At 40.4% G+C, this 23,582-nt stretch overlaps 1 protein-coding gene across 5 annotated transcripts in view; it reads right to left on the minus strand.

Moving 5' to 3' along the window:
- Positions 1-23,582, minus strand: part of GRB10 (growth factor receptor bound protein 10) — a 146,322-nt gene that overhangs the window by 69,502 nt on the left and 53,238 nt on the right. For all 5 annotated transcript variants that reach the window (XM_053957031.1, XM_053957074.1, XM_053957038.1 and 2 more), the window contains one exon: positions 14,269-14,362. In XM_053957031.1, coding sequence (XP_053813006.1) covers positions 14,269-14,362 — 94 coding nt within the window. The remainder of the gene's footprint in view (positions 1-14,268; positions 14,363-23,582) is intronic.

A 23,582-nucleotide genomic window follows, 5' to 3' on the forward strand; every position in this document is an offset into this window, starting at 1 on the left:
GATTCTAGTGCAAAACTGACATCAAATTACAACAGAGTTGTTTTTTCTACTGATTTTGCTTATTTTATTAAGCTATAAAATTTGAGGGGTTTTATCCCCTCCTCTTATTACATGAGCTTAAAACAAGTCTCAAGCTTGCTATGTCTGCTTTATCGATAAAATAAGAAATCAGAGTTAGAGAAATGTACTATTCCAGTTCATTCTGGGACAGCCTTAACATCACAAGATTTTTTTCAAAGCTACAGGCACCATAAATAATGCAAGAGTACAATATTATCTTTTGTTATTTTACTCCCCTTTAAAAAATTCAAAAGCATTTTCTTTGGTATGACAACATATTTTCACTGATGTTCCTCAATCTTTTCTTAGATGGACCCAAAGACCATCTGACTAGAAAAACAAACAAACAAACAAGTACAGACTTTGTTTCCTTATTTGACAAATTTACAACCTAAAGCACAAGCCAAGGCAGCTGTAGGAGAACATCAGAATGTATAGTTACCTAAAAGTATTTTAATCTTTAGTAGTGAAAAATAAATGAAGGTTATTTCTCTTTTCTGACATGTTTATGCACCTAAACACACTTAACTCTAACCATAAAATGAATAAAACACCAACATATGGTCTCAGAACAGGAAAGACCTGCACCAAGAGCTTCTGCATCACGTAAAGCACTAGAAACCACTTCAAAGTTTCCTCCATCTCCAACAGTTCTCCAAAGCAGACACTCCATATGGACTTCCTTTCAACTTGCAATGAACTAATTTTGAGAGTTATCTTGCTGAATTGAAGAGTTATCTTCTTTTATACTTGTCTCAAATGGATTTCAGATTCTTTCTGTCTTCCTCTGTCACCACAGTCGGGAACCATTTCATAGAGAGCTACTTATGTCCTTTTCTACCCTATTAACTTCTCTAGTGTCCACTCACTCTGTCAACAACATCTCCCAGTTCTGCCCTCATTAGTGAGTCTGTCTGTTGGCCCCTCAAAACTGAGTATGCACTATAAGACTCTGTCTTCCCACATTATAATAAAATGCATTTTGTATATATCTGTACATTTGCCTGAAATACAAGGAAAGGTTGCGAACAACCAGTTAAATAGAAATGACTCCACATTTCTACTACTTTTCCTGTTAAAATATCTGTATTTCTAGCCCAGTATAAGTGTCTAAGAATGCTTTTATTGCTGCATTTCATTGCACTTGTCAAACCAGCATAAACTTCCTTCAGAGAAAGTGGTTTTTTGCTATTACAAGTACATTAGGAAGAGTGCCAGCGCAGCTGTACCACCAAACCCCTGGGAGACACCAGACCCTGGGGAATGCAAATGGTCTGAGAACATCTCTTTTCAGGGCAAAGTCATCAGCACGGAGATCACCAAGTCTTCTTGCTCAAACACCCTCACTGTAAGAAAGGAGGCCTTCAGCAAATTTCTCTGATCCTCTCAGTTTGCCTTGGAGCCAACAGTCTGACAGATTCATCTCTAAACTTGCTCTTCAGAAAGAGATCTCTCTGTTTTGTACTTCACCAGCATAACACAGCAGGAGACATGTATCCTGGCCCAAAAATCTCTGCACTATTGCCATAGGGAGGAAGGGTTGAGAGGGTTTTTTGTTTTGCTTTGTTTAGTTGTTTTCTTAAACAGAAAGTTTATAGAGATACACAATGGTAGAAAGATATTACCACAAACATAAATACTGTATTAGTAGACATCTTGGCTCCTACAATAATGGAAACAAATTAGATCTCTTTCAATAGTTTCATTTCAGCTACAAACTAAAACCATCTTAAAGAAACTCCATGGCTTTTCACTTATGCCTCAAGTGTTTTTAACTTATGTCTTTATCCTGCATTTAATGCCTTTTTTTTTTCTTTTTGGTAGTAAATGTTCCAAAGTCATCTGACATGTCTGGTCACTGCTCCCAACTTTAATTTCAACCCCCACATACACAAAGCTTCAAGTACCCTTCAGCTTAATTCACTGACCTCCTCTCTCCTGTGAGTCAAGAATTATGCACCATCAATCAAAGCACATTTATGGTACTTACAAACAAGTCAATTTACAGAAAGGCTACCCATCATATCAAAGTAATACCCCATGGTTTACCCAATGCATTAGGACACAATCTCACATATGTTCTCATTTCAGTCTTGACTTCATCTCTGCAGAACTGGCTCTCAATACCATGAACAAAGCTGAAGTGAGACTTCATCTTCAAAAAGACCATGCACACTACTAAGCAGATCTCAACCACATATTTGACAGAAGTTCTGCAATAGCAATATCCTCATTTTGCTGATGGGGAAAATGTAGGCAGACATCTACAGTTATTTGTTTAATTCTGTGTAGAAGCTAATTCACTGAACGAGGGCTTCTAACTCTTTGCCCTGCTCCACACAGGCAGTGGCCAACCCCAAAAAGTATTTCCCAACTTCTACACAGAGGGGGTTGTGGGCTGTGGGGTGGAGAGCCCATGGCTGCTTCTGCATGCTCATGTAAAGAAGAACATGCCTGTCATCATCCTGCCATGATTTCTGCTGTCCAGTTATTCTGAGTAGCTTATGGATGCCTGAGTCATTGATGGTTAGCTACCACCACACGGGAGCCAGGTCTGCTGCTGCCATCATCACCTGCTACAGTCTGCAACCCCTCGTTCCCATCTGTGCCTGAGAGTCCATGCAACCCCACAGTGTAGGCTGTGGACGTTTGTTACTCCATGCAACTTCCAAAAGGAGTGAAAAATAACCAACCCCCTAACAAGGACCCTGCTACCTATAAACCTGCCAGCCAGACTTTGGTCAATCACATTCTTTCAGGAAGGACTGGCTGTAAACACAGGCAGGACACTCTGCAGAGGTGCAGGGCTTACAGAAAGAACCAGGAAGTTCCTGTAATCAAAGCCTGTACCATTTTTCAGTCTTCTTGGTATCTGAAGTCTGACTTCATTCATGAATCTTAAATAATTTTTTAAACATAGAAAATCATGTTGATAAATAAACGTAACTCTGCCACTAAGAAAGCCTACTTTCACATTCACCCAAGACCACGGAAATTTATTAGGCAAGTATTTTTAGTTACATCGTTTTTTTGGTTTTTTTTTTTTGATACACCACAGTGTACGTTCTTTTTGACATAACTGAGCTAAGGTATACTTGCTGATGTAGACCATGAGTGCATTCCAGTGTAATTTGTTTGTCTCAGCTAGAAGAGATATGGTCCCATGCTAGAAAAATCCTAAAATCGGCAGTCCTCGACTTCCCAGAAATCTGCAGAACCAGTCCTTATTTTATATACAGATTAGAAAAGACATTTCTAAGGAAGATCATGTTTAAGCTGTAACTTGAACTGGGCATTTTCCTCTCAGCTGTACAGTGTGTTATGTCTCTATGTGAAAATCCCATTTTTCTAGTACTTAAGCTCCAGAAAATTGTTTTAATGTGCAGAACATTATATTAAAAACTTACACGAATTCTATACTTGTTCAGACTGCTTAACCTAAATTTGCTCTAAACTGTCAGCCAACTTTTAAAATCCACTTAATTTTTAAGCACAAGGACAACTTTTGTTTAGCATTTATAATTCTTCCTCTAATTAAGACCAACTAACAAGTGAAAAGGAGGAGCACAAAGTAGTTGAATCAAGGAACTTTAAAGCACCAGAAGCCTTTAGGAGCACCAGAAGCCTGCAGGAGAACTGCAGTATCAGAAATATGCCCCATTTCACTACTGCAAACAAGTCTTACCTCACTCTCATTCTATTTCTCACCCCTAGAAATGTTACAGAGATAGACATTACTTGTTTTTTTATTTAATTTTTTTTAAAGAGAAGCAAAGTGAATTTCTGTATTAATTTCTAAGATGATAAAAGCTCTGCTTTAAAGATGAAGCTCATAAAAAAGTAAATTAACTCATACTTTTTTTTCACCTGAGGCACTGGAAAGAAGAGACAGAAACCAAAGGTTAGGACACTTATTAGGACAAACAATGGAAGGAAACTAAGAGCTGTACTGCCTGTTCTCCACCCTCTCACTACTTTGACAGACACCAAAAATATAACTTTGAAGGTCAGGGGAAACCAAAAATCCAAAACTCAGATATGCATCTCTCAGAAACGTTTGCAGACAAGAGGGCTGCACTGTGTCAGCTATTAAAAATCACCTGCATCACAAGGAAGATCAAAGTTGCATTGGTGGTCAGAGACAGAGCAAAAATCAGTTCAGGGATAGGAGCAAATCAGGACTTTATCTGGTTAAATGGATTTCATTTTGAAAAAAAAGAAAAAAAATCTGATTGCAAAATTGTTAAATGTTCACACGAAATAAGGCCGTTAAAGGGTTTCTTGCAAAGATGAAGTCTAACCAATATCAATTCAGGGAGCAGTTTCTGACATTATATCTGCCCCTACTTGACCACACCACTGCTACCACACTCTTGGAAATAAGTTTCATAGAAAATGGGGTCCATTTTCCCCCATCATCTTCAGAAAGCACAGAGGTATAGTTAACACTGTTTTCTTGAGAAATCTGTCTGCTTTTACTAAAGCAGAGGGATTTATAAAATAAAATAGCCTCCCCTCAACAGTCACAGTGATTTCAAACATTGCATGTGCTGCAGATAAATGGCAATCAGTTTCTGAGGGATGATACTCTTAAAAGTCTGAATAAGCAGAATAGATTTATTTCAGATTTGAACACAGTCATGAAACCAGATTAAAGCCCTAGAGCTTTCCATGCACTCAGATACTGAAAGTCAGTTCTCTTGCCACTAAAACTGACCTTGCATAGTGACATTGTACTTTTATCTCAAAAATTAGAGATACTTCTTAAAAGATTATTTTCAAAATATATAACAGTACAGTTGCAGTGAATATGGATTATTACCATCTCTAAAAATATCCTTCCCCTTTATATATCAAACTGCCTTTTAAACTTAGAATTTGATTTTGGTTAAGGTGTCAGAATTCAAAGTTAATATTCTGATATTGCAGAGACACTGTTTTTACTGAACAACTGTCACTGTTATAGCATAATTAAAAGCCAAGCTACATAATAAATCAACTTTCTTAGCTGGAAAGGTCATTAGTATTGAAACTACTTTAAGTGCCCACAGCCATGTTTTGACATTTGGCTATAACACCTTCACTAAAAGGTTCAAAAGGTTCTTACATAAAGATAAGTATACTTAAAACATTCCCCCTAACAGGGAATATGCAAAATCCAAGAACGTGAAGGAAGAGGGTGTAGTAGCACAGGCAAGAATTCAACTCAACCATGTTAAAAATGCCATCCAGAAGCTATCAAAAGAGCTTGGAAACTGGATGGAAACTACTAATTTCCATCCTTTTGCTCTAACATGTTGACAGTAGAAATTTAGTCATATTACAAAAGAAAACATAAAGGCAATACACTTATGCCAGAGAACATAAGAGCTCATCCCATGATTTTACAGTTAACTTTCATTGATTAAATTAGAAGAGGATATTTCAGATCACTAAGCTCAATTTTGGACCACTAACTCAAATGGAAGAAAAATGCTGCCCAGTAGACAGAGGAAGACCTGAGACCAGAAGTTCCCAATACCTGTTGGACAGTATAAATAGCTATATAAAATTATCTTAAAAATAGTGAAATCTATCATATTTAACTGCTTTAGCAATGGAACCATGCCATTTGCTAAGCAAATACACTTACAGAGGAGGGAGTGCACCACCCATAGGATAACAGACTTTTATTCCCTCGTGAAAGACGTGAGATAAACGCAAGAAATGAGCTCAGCTCTGATACCTGGATGAAACACCTCATCACGAGGTGGATACTGAAACACTGGTTTCCCTCAGCTATCTGTATTTCCCCAGACACACCATTTCAAACAGACGCGTCAGACCTGTGAGCTCAAGCCCAAGAAAGGGAATGCCTGGAACAACACCATCCCCATGAAGGGCTTGCAGGCTGCTCCCCTCCAGGATTCCCACAATTCGAGGCGCTCTCTCTCCCAAGGAGTCACCAGCCAGGCTGTGCCCGCACACAGGTGCCTGCTCGGCGAGGGGCCCGGTGACCACTGGAGCGCTGGCAGCGGCACAGAAAGTGTTTGTGCCACCAGTGGCTTCACCTCACAGAGCTGGCCCACGGCTGGGGGAGCTGCCAAACGTGAGCAAATCCATGATGTGAACACTGGCCTCCTGCAGACACTCCCAACAGACCAGCGTGTTTAGGTACCCACCCCTGGCACCCCAGCCCCTCACCGAGAGCGCCCCTGTCCAGGGTTGACTGTATGGTGTTTTTATCCCCAGTCATCTGTTCTGTTTATGCTGAATATTAAGTTTTGCACTTTAAGACTGGTTCCGAGAGTGAGGGGTAAGAGAAGAAGCGCGGGGTTTGTTTTCAGACACTGCACTCACTCCTCCACATTCCTGCTCCCGGACTGTGCTGTCTGCAGACAGACAGACAGCAGAACAGAGCTCTTCTCTGCTTTTAGTTTTTAGCTAGCTGAGGCAAAGAAGTTCCCTGGACTGCGATTTCTTTCTTTTCTTTGGACCTGTTTAAACTTGCTCTGGACCGAAAACCCAAAAGAGCACCTGGAACTTGCATCTGTGGTCCAGCCGGGCCTGGGCCGCGGCATTTCCAGCGCCGGAGGGACTGGTAAGAGACTGAGTGAGCCGAGCTGCAGCCCAGGGAGAGGACTTAGAGTTTGTCTCTCTTTTGGAGCGGCAAGAGGTTTTATTGCTCAGTATTGTTCAATTTTTTTTGTTGTTCTTCTTTTTGTGCTGGTGAATGCTTTGCCTGTGAAATAAACAGTTTTCTTCCACTTTTTCTCTAAGGATGTCTTTTTCCCGAACCAGTTGGGGGAGGGGCTGATTCAATCTGCTTTCTAGAGAAAGACCTTCAGAGGCTCTCTCCCAAATTTGCCCTGAATCAGGACACCCCCAAATCGTGCTGCTCCCCCTGTGCTGTGTTTGCACAATAGCTGCAGCACAGGGAGGAAATTTTCCACCAGATGCCCCTGAGTTCACACCCGCCAACAAAGAGAGAGGGCATCACATGCTGCCTCTTGCATTACTCAGCCAAAGGATGCAAAGAGAACAGTTGATTTTCTCTTCAGTGGCAGCAGGAAATTCATATATTTTAATATTAAAAACTAAAGTGAATTAAAAAGGATATTTGATTTTACAATTGATTTTGCAGTGTCTCTCTCTATTTGACTTGTGGTGAGTTTCTTAAAAGAGTCACCACTGTACACTTATGCTAGTACTAAGCTAACTTGTTTTCAAGGAGGTAATAACACATAAGAGGTAAGGGAAGTAAATGCCCCCTTTTCTGAGACAGATTTGTAAAGAAGCAAGAGAAGCTCATCACCCAGATGCCCAATTTACACCTTCCCCTCCCAAAGCCTTAGACAAGAATTTAACAATAACAAGAAAGGAGTCTCTAATCACCCTGAATTCACACTTTGTGAATTTATTTCCCTCTGTGCCATGGTAACAGCAGATACAAATCTTGAAAGATATCTGCAGTATATAAAAAAAAATCACAAACCACTATTTAACTTGTCATACACCCATACAGCTTCAGTCCCTGAGGGATGAGTATGGTCCACCATGGTCTATCTTCAGCAAGGAACCCAATTTCCCAGTCCAGCTCCACTTGCTCTTTTAATGCAACTGCTCTGCCCCAGCAACCATCTTCCTCCAGCACAGCAAGAAGGTCCTTGCAAACCTGGTAATAACTTTACCATTCTTCCATATGACACAGAAAAACAAAGGCTTAAAATTAATTTTTAATATTATAGTACATGTTGGTTGAGGCTTACTTAAAATTCTTAGTTTTTTCTACATCTCACCTTGTAAAACTTCCAGTGAACAAAGGCCCCAAGGCAAACCCTATACAAACAAGACAGTGGGCTGCTTCCCTACACCAAATTCTCCTCAGAGAAATTCAACAGATTGACACACTGAATCCTGAGATTAAAAACAGGCTTAAAATACCATGCTTGTCAATTATGAGATATTACAATGCTTTTTTATTCATATCATGCGGCTGCAGAGGAACACAATTAATTTTAAATATGTCCAGAACCGATGATTTGCAAGCTGATACTAAAAAGTTAATACCAAATTAATAAGTTAATAATACTAAATTAATAATTAATACTAAGTTAATAATAAAAGTTTATAAAAATAAAAAATAAAATAAAAATTACAATAAAAATGAAACAAAATCCATCAGTTACCTACAATTTATTTTCTTTGAATATGGTACAGTTTAAATATCTTTTGGTCTGTTTCTTTTCATTTCACTGTTTTCACTCAATTTCATTACATTATGTACAGAGTCTTCCAGCTAAACTCAATCAGTTCAGTTCATGTGTCTCCTGCAGCTCACTGCAGATCTCTGAAAAAATCTGTACTAAATACCAATCTACTGTCTTCTCTTTTCATATTTTTTTTTTTAGAGTTCTGTCAGCCCAAGGGTTTGGAAACTAATCTAATGAGGGAATTTAAACTTCTACACAGCTATTACGGGTGCCCTCCTAGTAGCCATGCTAACAAGATTCATCACCAAATATAAATGGAAGCATTCTCCAAAAGAAGACAAAGGTACTGTAATGAGCTAGGCAGGAAGCAGGGCCTCCGCTCTCCACGTAAGATTAGTCAGTATAAATCATTTTGGCACTAATGGTGGTTTTTTTCTAAGGCTGGACAACGACAACAACTTTTATACAAAGCACAAGAATTCATGAATGTCTGGCAGTGTTGTCTCTGAAATACAAACAATGTTTGTTTTTCATTCTACACTTTCAATTCAGTACCAGCTGGATTCTGCAAAAAACACGGGTTAGTTCTGATACACCAGATAACCAGCTCATCCCAGTCAGATCCCACAACTGAAGCATTTCAGAAGCAGCACCAACTGTTACTAAACACACTCCTCCTTAGCTACAGAATGAATAACAACATCGCCTCAACCTCCCATGTCTATCCTGAGGCAAATACAGAAGAAAATATATTAAAAGCAAGTAATAACAACAGTAGTGGAGAAAAAGAGCACTACACAGTATTATTTCTCTGGGCTGAATCTTAGGCATTACAATACTTCACCTACACCCATGCTCATTCAAAGGTCTGCCTGTATTTACATGGGCTTAATAGTTTTTGGACACAGGACTGTTCCAGTGTGCTTGAAGGGAAGTTTCCACCACGCTGACATTTACTGTCTCTCTAAAAATTAATGTATTAATGACTAGCCAGCAAGGTACAGGACAGCATCCACCTCAAGAGCCAACTGCAATATGATGCCAGTTTTGGCAGATGCCCTGGATCCCTCCTGTTTCACTGGGAGCCAAGTGGTCCGTACATACAGGCAGGAAATGTAATGCCCACCCAATCCACAACCAAAGCATGTTCATCGGCAAGACTTCCTATCATCACCGACCAAGAAAGACCAAAGGCTCTTGAGAAAGGACAGCTGGTGGCTGAAACCTTATCACTATTTCCTTTCTGCTGCTGGAGGCACCTGGCTGTGGAGACAGAGGTACCAAAAGGTTCAGCTCAGCTCTGTCTGCAAATTGCAGTTTTAAAAGCATCAAGTCCAGCAAGAGCTGAGAGCACCTTGGGAAAGGAAGACTTTTTGTGAATGCACTAATAAAAGGAAGATAAATCTTTCATCACAGACCCATGGCAAAACACATTTGTACAGAAACTGACAATCATCCCATGAGTACATACATACATACATACAGAAAGTGCCAGCACTGCATGTCTAATACTTCTACTAAAAGGCAAGGTGACAGAACGTACCTTATTTATGCCTGGCTTTAAAATTCTGAATAAGAAGTGGCTATGTAATCTCAAAAAGTACATGTCAAGTACCAATAAAAAGCACTGCCCATAAACTTCACATCTGGGACTGAAGTTGGCAGCATTTGCTGCCTGCTAGAAAAACAAACAGAAAAAATGAGCTCCAAAATATGCACCAGTGTGCAACTAAAACCCCAGAAATATGGAGCAAGAAGAGAAACAGCAGTGGCATGGCAAGCAGGTTAAAACCCCCGAAGTCCAAGAGTCAACAAATTCTGCTGGGCTTAGAGTTTTCTGTAGCATAGTGCATTTTGCCATCACAATTCATACAGCAAAGCTCTTCCACAGTAGCACAGGGAAATCTACATGATAGCTTTGTCTTGCTACTGAGACACATTCAAGGTTATATTTGGTGGCATCACACAGCAGCAGCACAGAGCAGCCAAGAGGAACAGAGGCTGCACTGCCAGGATACTTCAGGGAGAGAGGAGAACCGGCAGCAGCCTTTGGGAAGGGACAAGGGAGAACAAATGCGGGAGCCTATCACCTCTATGGAAGGCCTCTAAATGGCATCCCTGTGTGAAAGGAAGGGTTGGAAGTAAAATCACTACTATGGGTCCCCAGCTCTGCCCCTCACTACTGGACAGAGTACAAGTACTGTAGACTACACACTGCAGAAAACTTGTCATTGCAAAATTTTAAACATTTATGACTGCTGAATCTTTTGCAAAGGAAAAATTTTGAAAAGAACAATACCTGTCATTGCCTCCTAAGCATGCTCTCACTTCCTCTTGGTGTTTTTGAAGATGGTAAATAATTGTTTTGTTTGTACCTTCAACTCCTATCCTTTCCTCTTCAGAAAAGCCATAGAGTTTGCACACATTCTTCTTCTTCAAGCCTAGAGGCTTTACTACAGCTTCTGGAAGGACTGTTCCAGAAATACTTAGACTTACTGGTTATTAAATGCCAAATCCTGGCTGGCTGTTCTTAACTTTCTCTAACTTTTAATAGGTATCTGAAGCATATCTGTTCCTTTACATTAGTGGATACTAGTATTGTTCAGCAAGACAGCTTGTTCTTTCCTATTACATTTGATTTATGAAGTATCCTATGGGAATATAGGAAAGACATCATAGTTCACACTCTTTGCATTTAGTACCTTTACAAAACTTGCCCAATTAGCAGAACTATTGAAAAGTGAAAAACTAAATAATGGCTTAGATATAAAAATACTCATTGTTGAAGTAAGCAAGTTTATTAGCATACCTACACAAAAGCAGTTATTAAACTATTTCTAGGAAAAAATACTATTCCATCTGCACACAATTTTGCACATTAGTTTCACATGAAACCTTCCTATTCTAAAGGCTCCTCACTTTACAGAACTATCTCTGCTCCCCAATCTTTACAATATATTCTTTTGAAAGAAGAAGCTGAAGAGTTATAAAGCATCTGCTTGTGTAAAACCAGTGATTCAGCAGGAAACACGTACTTGAAATACCCTTCACAAGAAAGGGCTTATTCACGCGGGGACAGTTGGCAGGGCTATCTCAGTCTCCACTTGAATGCTCTTTTTCCAGCTTGTGTTAAAGGAATTCAGATGCCTTGGGAAGAAGCTAATCACCATTTTTATAGGCTGTGGAAAGCAGTCTTGGTTCAGAACTGCAGGTGCTTGTACCGAAAGCTCTCCCAGTGAAAAGCAAAGGACCACAAGTTAATGTTCAACAGAAACTGGCAAATCTGCTGCGCTCTCTGAGCAAGGTGGTCAGGTGTGAATTGCAAGCGCACACATAAAACAACGTAACAACTAGGGCTGCTCAAAGTTCAGCTGCAGTGTTTAACGCACAGTACACTAAAGAGAAAAAGGCAGAGAACATCTCACACAGGAATTTTAGCCAATTCTAATCCTTTTGCAATTTCTGTTCGTGCCACTCACAGAAAACTTTAGGTCTCCTAATAGGCATGTGCCTAAGTCAGCAAGTAATATTGCATTTAACTGGAAGCAAAAAATTGCCATAGTCTGTTCCAAACATCTTTTTCATCAACATAATCAAGGCATACCACCAAACATTAATTTGCAGTGGTTCTACAAGTTGCTTCTGGATACAGGTTTACTCTTTTAAGCTTTAAACCAGTGTCAGTGTCAGCCAGGCTTTAATAGAAAGTAATGGATAACAAAGTTTAGTGTAAGAATAAGAAAAAACAAAGCAAATAGTGGCCAGAGAATGTAAAAATCCATTTCATCTTAATTATCTAATCTTCCTAATTACTATGTGACTAATATGACCATATGGGAGCTAGTTCAGACCATGCCACAACTCCCTGAGATGAAGCTCTTCATGCTGTATTTTAATATGTTCTATTCCTTAATTTGGAATTCTAGAATATATATCAGCTCTAAAAATACTTGTACATTCAAGTTCTTGGACAAGAATATTTACTTCATATGCTAGAAAAGGAGCGTAGATGCTCCTACTTGGGCAGAGCAAACACGCAAGACATGACGTAACATCACGCTTATGGCCACTTCCATTTCCACGAGGGTACCAGAGCAGCAGGGATCTTGCTTCCCTCCAACACTGCAAAAAGGCAGAACTCCTACAGCCTAGCTCAGCATTAAAGGCCACCATTAAGCATTTAGGTTTCAGTTCTTAATCCAGACCCCTAACATAACAGCATCAAGATTGATACTGTACTATGTATTTACTGCAGCAAAAGAAGTAGAATGATAGTAGAAACAGTGGATTTGATTGCCGTCAGTCAGCTGATATAGAAGAAAAATCCCAAACAAATTGTGGATGCATTAGCAATCTTTACTTCAAAAAGTACTGGGGAAAAACATTAAATGGGTCTTGCTTGAGCAGCAGGCATTGAACTGCCAGTACCCTGTATGCAAACAATTTTCTTTAAAGACAGCTGTTTCCTAAATTAATTTGAACATTTGTCTCAAAGTGGCTGAGAAAGAGCCACGTCAGGTGACACTGTAGGGATCCTTTTGCGGTACAACAATACTGATAGAGGAAAAGAAGGATCCGAAAAGGAAGTGGGAAAATGTTAGGCTGCAAAGGTGGCATTCCTCCATCCAAACAGAGTATTACCTATTTCTTCTATAAATGCTCAAACTTCAAAAGCAGCAGACACATGCACTGTAACACATGAACCCGGATCACACAGGATGTGCTTCCCTCCCCTCCCCACATCCCTTGATTAAAGGGGGATATTTACATATAGCTTCAGAAGTCACATGTATAGATCTGTTCCACAATTTGGACATCTCGACATAGGTGAAAATAATACAACAAACATTATTAATTCTAAAACACATGAAAAATTGAACTTCTAAAATGTGTTCTGTGCAACCAAACATGCCACTACACACTGCCTGTGCTACTGTAAGTTTTAGACTGGATTACATTGAAACCTGTTGCCTTCTCTTTTCAATTGAAAGCAAAGCTTTAGAAAACACCAGAATACTTGGAGCATGGAAAGGGGAGCAAGTTAAAATACAATCCTCATTACACTCTGGGACTTGTTTGTGCAACTTTAATTGTCTTGATAATCTACAAGTCATTAAATATGAGTCTTGCTGCCCTTGACAAATTAAAAAAAAATGAATTTTTAAAGGAAAAGTTAAGCATGTCATGTTTGGCAAATATTTTAAGTTAGATGCTTGTAATCTTTTTTTTTTTCAATAGTCTTGTTCTGTCTGCATTATTCTTAGTTGTTGCACTGATGAAACAACATTTGAAGATAACCTTCAAGGACTTGGTTTCAAATTAAACCATCAGGAAGCCCAAAGGTAAGAGGGTTCACTGCTTAAAAGAACACTATTATCAATTATTTCAAACCTAAAACAATAAATCTGAACTAAACAGTCTCTGTAATAATTGCAACTGTTGTCTTTTAGGTCTCTGAACAGACAGAAATCAGTGAAGACAGAGTTTTAAGATTTGTTTTAGTTTTTTATGAATGGTCCTGTTGAATTATAGAAGCTAAACTATTACATCTACATTACAACATCTAGTTCAGGGCTATCTTTTCACAAATGAGCTGATTTCTGTCATGGAAAGCAAGTAAACATGTTGGGTTTTTTTTTCTTCTCCTACTGCAGACACTGAGCCAGAGCCCATCTTACAGCAGTCAAAGATTTTTTTTTAAATGCAACCTTAACATTACAAATGTTGAATTTAATGTCAGTACTTTCCTCCTCCCCACTCATAAAAATAGGAGAATGTCCCTATCACCCAGGATAGTAATCCTATCTTGGGCTACAAGGTTTGAGATGCATACAAGTCCTTCGTCACCTTCACTCACAGCTCAAAGGACAGTTGTGACAAAAACCGATTTCTTCAGCTCTCCCCTCTAACCATCCAGAACATTTTCTTTTTCCCCCAGTGAGGAGAAACAGCCATGGAGGCAAAAGCATGCCTGCACTCGCCTGAGAATCCTGGATTTCCACACGCTATTCCTTACCTTGGTGGTTCAGGGAGATGCGGTTAGATGGTTCTTGGAAACCTGGTTCCACCAGATCCCGCCGACCATGAGCTGAAGTCTGATCTACATTGTCCTAAAAACAGAAGAGCACAATATCTTACTAAAACCAGGCATTCTGTACTCCCTGCAAGCTATATTACATGGAGTCAAACCACCAATACAAAACAAAAAAACCCCGCCATGTCTCTGAAAGGAGAAACCAATGTCAGAGAAGGTGAGGGAACAGATCACAGGGGGACACTAGGCTGTCACATTAATACGTGTGGCATGGATCCAGAATCAATGACTGTGCTGTTGGCTCATCTGTACACCAGTTTGTGTTTCAAACAGAGAAACATGATGTAAGTGCACTTCCTAGTTTAACAAAAGTTTCTTCTTGCGTCAAATTATGCGGAGGCTTGGGGCTTTGTTTTCTTTAATTCCAAGTCTGTGGCTTAGGGCTTTGTAACTAATTAACTGGACTGAAACAGATTCAGTAGTGAACTACTAAACCTCAAGAGAAATCAGAAGTTCAGTTTAGATAAACATCCATAGCTCTGGATGCCAACCTGTTGTTTTTTCATACTGGAATTCTCACAAGATCAAGTTTCATGAAGTTTTAACACAAACTGAATTTGGCTAAGTCTAAAATACCACAGTTTCTCACAGATCTTGCCAAAGAAGATAACTAGGAGAAAGCAGGAAAATTTAAATATACACAAGAAAATAGGAAAAGGAAGGTAAGTTAGAAGTAATTTTAGAAGAATGAGAAGGAGATTTAGAGCAGGTGGGTAGTTTTACAAACCTGGCATACCTTTGCATACACCAGCTAAGGGGGGGTATGGAAAAGTGCACAAAGTTGACTGCATTGATGTATCACCAAGCATAAGCTGCCACAGCGATATACGTGACTAGATACATGATCCCATTGTGCCCCAAGTGTGGGCTAAATACACAATGGCATGACCTGCTTTTATGTCAAAACACAGGAACCACTTTCATGGCAAATGACATTGTAATTAAGGCAGAGCAGAAACAAGCACACAGCGAGCGGCAATTCAACTACGCACAACCCTGATCCTTCAGTCCAGCACTGACAAAGTATAAGCTAATGCTCAAAATCATAATGGATGTAGTGTTTGGGGACTAGTATTGTGTATAATTATACAGTATATGAAATAAATTATCTCTTCATCAGAGAGACTGTCCCAGCAAATGCTTGAGCTTTGATTCAAGTACTCAAGCACTGCTCTCAAGTGTTATCACTATCAGGGATCGGTTCAGGAGCCCACAGGCATTTCTAAGACAGAAACTGACAACAGTGGTATGACTAAGGAAGGCTTTTATGAGTAAACACTGTATGGTAAAATACAAATGGCATCCATCCATCCATGTATCTATCTATCTATCTATCTATCTATCTATCTATCTATCTATCCCAGATACAGCTGGGACCACTCAAACTTCTGCTTCCATACTGGCTACCTCCCCTTATAGGTCTTTACATTCTTTGCACTGATTTTCGCAACACTGCTGTTGTTTCATGCGCTGCATCTCGTTTATCTCATGAGTTTTTGTTATTGCTTCTCTGGAATAAAAAAAAAAAGCCCAAACCACATCAGACCTTCTGTCAGCACAACTGTCTTTGTTCTTACTTTCTTGAAACACAGCAGTATTTTTTAGCCCTTTCACTGGACCTACCTTACTAGGAACAAGCAACTCATGAGCTCCTGTTTTCATCAAATCCCTTGCAACCACAAGGTATCACATTGTAACATTATTAGTACTTTTGGAGCACTAGTCCTTCTCACTGGATTTATCTCATCTTCTTTGGGATACCACACAGCCATCACTGACCTGACCCACATCATTCCCATTTTAAATTTGAGGCAGGAAATTTGGGACTTGCAGCATAAGAAGGCAACTGCAGAAATGACATACAAAATTATGAACCTGTTCCCCAGAAAGTTCAGTTGTAATTTTTGCAAGGTGCCAAGGGCAGCAGTGAGGAGGGGACACTTATCTAGGAAAGTTTCAGTCAAAACTTAAAGCTGAAGCTGGCTGCTTTCAGTACAAAGGCTAAGTAAGAGGTAAGCATCACAAGCATGGATAACTCAGCAGAACATCCCTCCCCAGCCCAGAGCTTTTCTCTGTGCATTTCCCTCCATGAAATTCAATATGACCAGTTTTTATAGGGTAGCTAAAACATCACACATGCAGTTTAGCAGCATTAATTCCACTTCCCAGGAAGAAGTCACAATGTCTAACACAGGGATGCAGTGACTGCCTCTTGGCTGGGAAGAGCAACAGGGCATCCCAAGAGAAATAAAAGTTGGAACAAGAAAACCAACTATAAGCCATTTGTCACATACCTAAATGTGTTTTCAGTTGCCCCGACATAAAAAAAGTCCCTTCTGGAAGGTGAGATTCATTAAATACTAGGTAGTAACAAAGGTCAAACGGGGCCAAGATGCATGATTTTACATTTGGGTTTCCCACAGCAGTAACACACAAACACTTAACTGAGAGACCTTATTTCAAGGTTTCACCTGGCTCTAGGGCCATAACTCTTCAATTAAGCCATACTTTTCTTTTTTTTTTTAAACTAGCAATTGCAAAAAATTTACTGGAAGAGGATACGCCCTCTCTGGAATCACCTTACATCTTGTACCAGAAGATGCTGAGAACCACAGGCCTTACTCACAAAGTTAAGCCAAAGCCATGGTAAAATAGATCAAAGTTTTCAGAAGCAGAGGTTACAGTGACTAATAACTGCTGGTGCTGCCCTTATAAAGGTGATGCCCCTGCCTGTTTTGCCCGGTGCAAATGCCTGCCCACAAGACGCAGAGAGCTCTCCTGCAGCTTGAGCAAAACAGGGAGGCAAAGGTTTCCTCTGGACACCGTGGGCCAGCAAAACCCAGGTGCTAAAGCAAAGCGACAGGCCGTGCATAAACAAAGCCACACCTGCTAGAGCAATGCGGGCAGTGGAGAGGAAAAGGTAAGGGCGGTGAGGTTTAAAGAGCCAGGGGTAGTTTCACATGACCCTCCAGAATCTGTTTGTGTCCGTTGTGCACAAATACTGGCACTCGGCCAGCTGCAGTGGAGATCACATGCTGGAACAAGGGTAAAAGAAGAAAGGGGAGGGGGGCAGGAAATAAAGCTATATAATTACTCTGTGCCAGCAGCCTTGTTGTTGGGCCCCAGCTCAGCGCTGAGGCCGTGGTCCTCAGCAAGGTGGGCACCTGCTTTGGTCCGTCACCATCCCCCACTGCAGCTGAAAGCGGTCTCCAAGCAAGTCATTTGTTTGCTTCATGGCTTAATCCCCAGCTCTCCCTCCTCTTCCAATAAATGCTCTCAATATGAAATTAAACCATATTACTTAACTTACTGTACCATCCAGCTATTGTAGTATTTTTAGAAGCTAGCTGAGCATTAGCCCTCGCTGACTTTTTGCATGTGCTGCTTTCTCTGCCAGTCAGCCTCTGCAGCCAAGGATGATTTAATCGAGTGACTAGCAAGAGTGCTAGAAGGACCTGAAGCAGGGTCCTTTAAAGCATTAGCATTTCAGAAAGCCAAGCACACCATCATTACAGGTCAGATTACAGTGTCCTTTTGCAAACCTATGTTGCATGACACAAAATGTGACGTGCTTGCATCGCCTTAAGAGCCAAAGTCCACTCATAGACAGTGCTATCTCTACGTATCAGTAACCAGGACAATCTAGATTTATTTTTCAATCTATAACCAAGCCTTTTAAGTTGCAGTCCTTAACTATGACATACAATGTTTGCTGCTGTTTGTGCTAGCACGGTAAGCATTTCAGTTATCTAAGAAAACATTGAATCTCATCTTTTAATCAGAGAATCAGGCAGACATATACTACAGCAGCTCTGTTGTCTGCACACGTGCTCTTTAATCACCTCTTTGGCTCTGAGTGCCACCGTTCCCACCTGCAGTTTAGCTCAGCAGAGTATTTATCAGTATGAGACAACATTATTAGACAGACCAGTGTTGCTACCACCCTACTGCTGTTTCTCTCATCCTAGTTTTTTCAGCAAAGGTTATCCAGTCAGTCATTCAGGGTAATCTTACAGGTAAATAGTGCTTAGAGAAGGGAGGAGGCAGATTTGAATGTACAAATAATGAAGTATCATTTATACTTCCCTTCTCCCTCATTCTTTGCAAAGAAAGGGGTCTAGCATAAGAGGAGACAGAGTAGCATTCTTGAGAAATCTGGAAATCCCCTGAAGGTTCAGCTTCTTCTAATTTTAGCAGTCTCTGCAAGTTTACAAAATGAAGAAAGGCTACAAGTGGCAGCACAGCTTCTCAGAAGCTCCCGGGAGCATGGCCAGACTGAGGATGTCTAGACCACCAAGACGACAGTCCCTGTTTTAGGATTTACTGTAGCTGCCTGCAAACCCACACTGCTGTGCCCCTGAACAAAAGGTTCAATTGGGCAAGAGTCGCACGTACTCGTGCCAGCAGTCCCACAGCAACAGATCAAGATCATGACATACTTCTGATGTTTGTACACCGTCCAGCACAACAGAAAGTAAAGTCAGACGTGCTGATGGGTCTCATTGCAATTTAGGAGACTATCAAGGCAGATATGCCTCAGTTTGCAGAGAGGGCACTCCTGCCAAACAGGAGCTCCCTGCCAATCTGGCGGTCCTCCTTCAACACACCAAGGTACAGGTCTTAAAACTAGCTGAGCGTAAAGAGAAAATTAGCAGTGTCATTATTTGAACCACCACAGCTTTACTCCATTCAGGCAACTTGTGTAAAGCAAAATTAAGTACCTTATGTTAGCACAGACTAAGGAAGCTATTGCAGAGTGCTCAAGTGTAAGTGGTTCCCAGACAAAAAAGTAACTACAGAAATTCACTGAAGCGGTGAACACCAAGGCCTGTGAAAAAGTGGACACAGCTCCAGGATTCAGGAGCAGAAAGGGGATACTTTCAGAAATTACACTCTCTCTTTGTACCTGCAACTTGCTGCTCTTAGAAGAAGGACACAGATAAGACAAACATTTCTTTATCTGACTCAGTACTGTCATTCTTAACATGTCCCTGGAGTTTCCTTAGGCAATGAAAAGATTAGACAGCATTTCTTCTGAGGATGCTTCAGTAAGATTCTTCACTTTCTAAACAAAAGACTGTTTGCATTTATGTAAAGTAACTTCCTGCACTGCTTTTTAAGCTATGCTGATTCTTTATACCATGAATTTGCAGCTTTGGTTTACTTCAAGCATCAAAAGTACAAAGAGGATAATAGACTCAATTATGCTAAGTGCCGAGTAGCCAGCTATTCATCTCAGTCAACTTTCCTATAGCTTAGTGGTATCCATAGCCATCCAGAGTTTCTACTCACTCAATTTTACTCTTAGCCCTGTGAAGGCAAATATACAGGCTATTACAAGAATAAATCTAACTGACATATCCAGACCAATGTTCAAATTCTAATCCAAACGCCACAGCTGATTAGTAATTCATGTGACGCTCCTTTCTTAAAAACATGGCAGCACAGTCCCCTACCAGACAGCTGTACAATGCATTTTCAGCAAGCTGACACCCCAGAGTTTGAGGAAATGTGTTCTAATTAAGTGTCCTGAGAGAAGTGCAAGGTTCTTGGATTTGTCCAAAGTCACTGCTTTGCAAACGATTTCAAGTTTACTCAAACAGCGTGTGTATGTTTTACTGTTTTCTGGCAGTGTTTAACATGTCATACAAATAAAGAAAACACAGGCTTTGCACACTAGGCAAAAAACTTTAAAGCGCATTCTCAGACAACCCACATATTACATAATTAAAGACCTGTAACCTGGTTTCCTGCCTCTTAACTATAGTCATTTGACTAGGTAAGAGCCAAGTGAAAGGCTCAGTAAGTCAACAGAGTAACTGTGAACCTAGAATTTTAGCATTCCCATTGCTAAGAGAGCTTGTACAAACAAGGGCTTAAAATAAAGCCACTTAGCTTTGTCAAAAGTCAGGCTTTCTCTCCTGAAGTAGCAAAGCCACTAACTGCAGGAATCCTTCTGATTTTACAGTACTGCCTGTCAAGACTGGGAGCAATAACCCTGGAGACCAAGAACAAACAAGCCAGTTTGGGATTAAAGGAGCAGCAAAAGCAGCAGCACATTCCTCCCAACACACCACAGCACCTCCGATCCTCAGTGCCACAAATCACTGAAAACACGCGGTAACCTGGCAGGGTACACAGACCTGTTGTGATCCACACATTCCTACAACCCTCAGCAGACTTACCAGCCCACCATGCAACATATACAACAGCTACAACAGATCAGAAATTAGCAAAGGGAGAAGGAAAATGAGGCTGACAGACAAGACAGACCTGCGTCCATGGTCCATGTCTCTGCAGTGGCAGAGAATTTGTTAAATGAATCACAGGAATTATATTACATCCCATGATACAGGGGAAGGCAGAAAGGCTTGTCAGTCTGACCTTGGAGGAACTTATCTCCTGACCCCCTCTGGGCTTTAGCAACTCACTGATCAGAAAACCTTCAAGTCTAAAAAAAACTGGGGATTTGGACCCCATTGTCAACACTGAAACTCCATAGTGTGCATGCCCCGAGCCACTGAAGTGTTTCTTCCTAAAAGCTATAGCCCAACACAGTTATAGAAGCCACTGCTATAGCTGAGCCAGAAACTTATTTTTCTGAAGGTGCTTCAGATTTATTTTTAGGAGTCTAGTTATGTGACTTATCACTACCTGCATTGCAATTGCTATCAGGGTAAGCCAACAAGCAACATCACCCAGCTTCTTTCTGTCACCCCCTGCCCCAACTCTCAGTGTCTCTTTGGCGTCCAGGAAATTAATTAATTAATTAATTAATGTAGTCTAGCAAGAGCTGGACCACAGCTAGCAACCTCCAACAGTATCTGGCAGCAGCTGTTTACTCCCAAAAGGCTTTTCTCCAGTAACACAGGAGTGAACATAGTGAGTGTTAGCTGACAGCTCCAGTAATGCACTTCTACAGCATGCACACAGGCTAACATTAGAGATTCTGCTTCTCTAGGCTGATCTTTGCAAAACTGGCATTAACAGGGCTTTCAACACTCCTGAATCCAACATTTGGCAAGAACTCTCTCACTAGATGCAGTCCTCTCTTAGTAGGAACCAACCACTTCTGCAAAAATTGAGTCATCTTCCCATACTCTGCACAGAGAAAATGGACAGTATACTCCACAGTGTGCCCTTTTTGGATCAGAATGCCATTTATTATGGTAGAAGAAAATTCAGTGCATCATGGTTGCTGTCTTTTAATCAGCTAGCAATGAGGGAATCCAACTGACAGGCTTAGAAATGCTAAAAGCTTTGTTCTATTTTTAATGAGACTAAAACCACTGTGGCTGTTAGAGACAGTTTACATCGTTTACAGCTAAAATGAAGTCTTGCAATACAGAAAAGAAACAATTGCACAAAATTCTCAGTGAAAGCAATCATTCCTTAGAGGCGTCCTCACCTATAAAGTACTTAGAAAAATGAAGAATACTTAGAAGTACTTAGAAAAATACCCTTTATTTTTAAAAAACAAGCTAGGTCTCTTTTAATTCTAATAAAACACCACTGAATAAATGAAGTTTATATTAGGAAATTCTTCACATGGAAAGAAATGTGCAGGAAAGTCGCATGTTTACATGGAAGTTTTGTTTCTTCTGCTGGCACCCGCAGAACCTGATAATGTATCTCTAGCTTGTACTTAATTGCAAATTAGCCTTACCTCCAAAACAAGTCACTCTCATTGGCGAGGGACTGCCACTGACAAAGAAATGTTGAAAGCTACATCCTTTGCTGCATGTTCTAAGCTCTTTGGTTTTGGTCAATACTGACTCAAACACTGAAGTCCCCGAAAAACCTGGTATTTGTGAGAGTGAACCGTACTTATCAATAGGAATTCAATTTAAAAATTGAGTTTTCTTACCATGAGAATGTCATATTCCTTTTTTTTTAAAGAGGCTTTTTAGTTAGATCTTATATCAATGGACTGGCTCTTAACAGGATACAGTACTTAAATTGAGCCAAAAGCACAAGTTTGTACATGTTAACTACTATACTCGATGCTGCTCACACAATCTAAAGGACTAATGCAACCCACAACAATGTGCTGTTGCTCATAAAACATTTAGCCTATTCAAGAATCCTTACCAGGGCCACTTTCCATGTTTTGTCCAAGTTTCTGAAGTGCATTGTCAGACTATACTCCTTCTTCATCAGAAGGACAAAAAGAAACATAATGAGAATGAATATTTGTACCCTGGTGCAATGGAAAATTTCAGCATCTGTCCAATCTGAGAAAACATCTTCAAAATTATTTCCTTTAAGCTTGTATTAGAAAAAAAAAAAATCTCATCTATTATTCTGGGGAAAGCTGTAACACAGAAAGAAAGTACAGGATATTTGATCCTTTCCAACACAGTGGCCTCCCCATGCTCAGACCTGTGAAATACAAGGTAGCTCATCTGTTCTACTTGGCATCAAATCTACTACAGCTTTGGTTATAGCAGCACTGCTGGCCAGTTGCTTCCAAGAACACTGGCTTTGGGAGTCAGGTCTTGACAGCATCCTTCTACCACGTGGACAGGAGACGTTCCGCAAAATGCCTTGAACAGTCTGTCCTAGCACAGACTAATGATGCCCTGAATTAACCTTGGAAGGCTCAGTGCTTGAAAGGATGAGCTGGTGGACTCTGGATCTGGCACTGCAGCAATACATTTATGTGTCTCAGACCAGGGGAGGGAAGAGAGAAGGGAAGACACCACATGGGTTGAAGGAACCACTGTTTCCATACAAGTGCATTCTCTTCAGGAATTTATATTCAAATCTCTATGCTTTGGGAAGTGTCAACCACAGCCAGATAACCTAAATTACATTTAAGAGTATGTAAGCTCATAGCAAGGAAGTCCAAGACATCAAGACAGATGAAACTCAACAAAGGAATGCAAGTAGCATGAAACACAAAGGAATTGATACCATCTGAATGTGGGTCTGCTCTCTTACAGCAATAGTGCTATATCCCCCTTTTGTCTGTGATGGTTCAGGTTCAAACTGAGAATCTGAATGGGCCAACAAGTAAGCATGGCTCTTCATAGCCCTCGACAGAAATGAAGGAGCCACTGTGCTCACATGGACCATTAAAATTTACTGGGTGTCAGTGAGCAAACTCTCACCTGCTAATGAAATTGCTCTTCAGGTCTTCAAACTGATAATCTGACCAATTTCAAATGTCATGTTGAACAAATTCATACAAGACTACTTTGCTATCCTTCCTTGCTTCAACTATTAGCAACACG

Source organism: Vidua chalybeata, chromosome 1 (genome assembly GCF_026979565.1).
Source record: "Vidua chalybeata isolate OUT-0048 chromosome 1, bVidCha1 merged haplotype, whole genome shotgun sequence".
Lineage (NCBI taxonomy): Eukaryota > Metazoa > Chordata > Aves > Passeriformes > Viduidae > Vidua > Vidua chalybeata.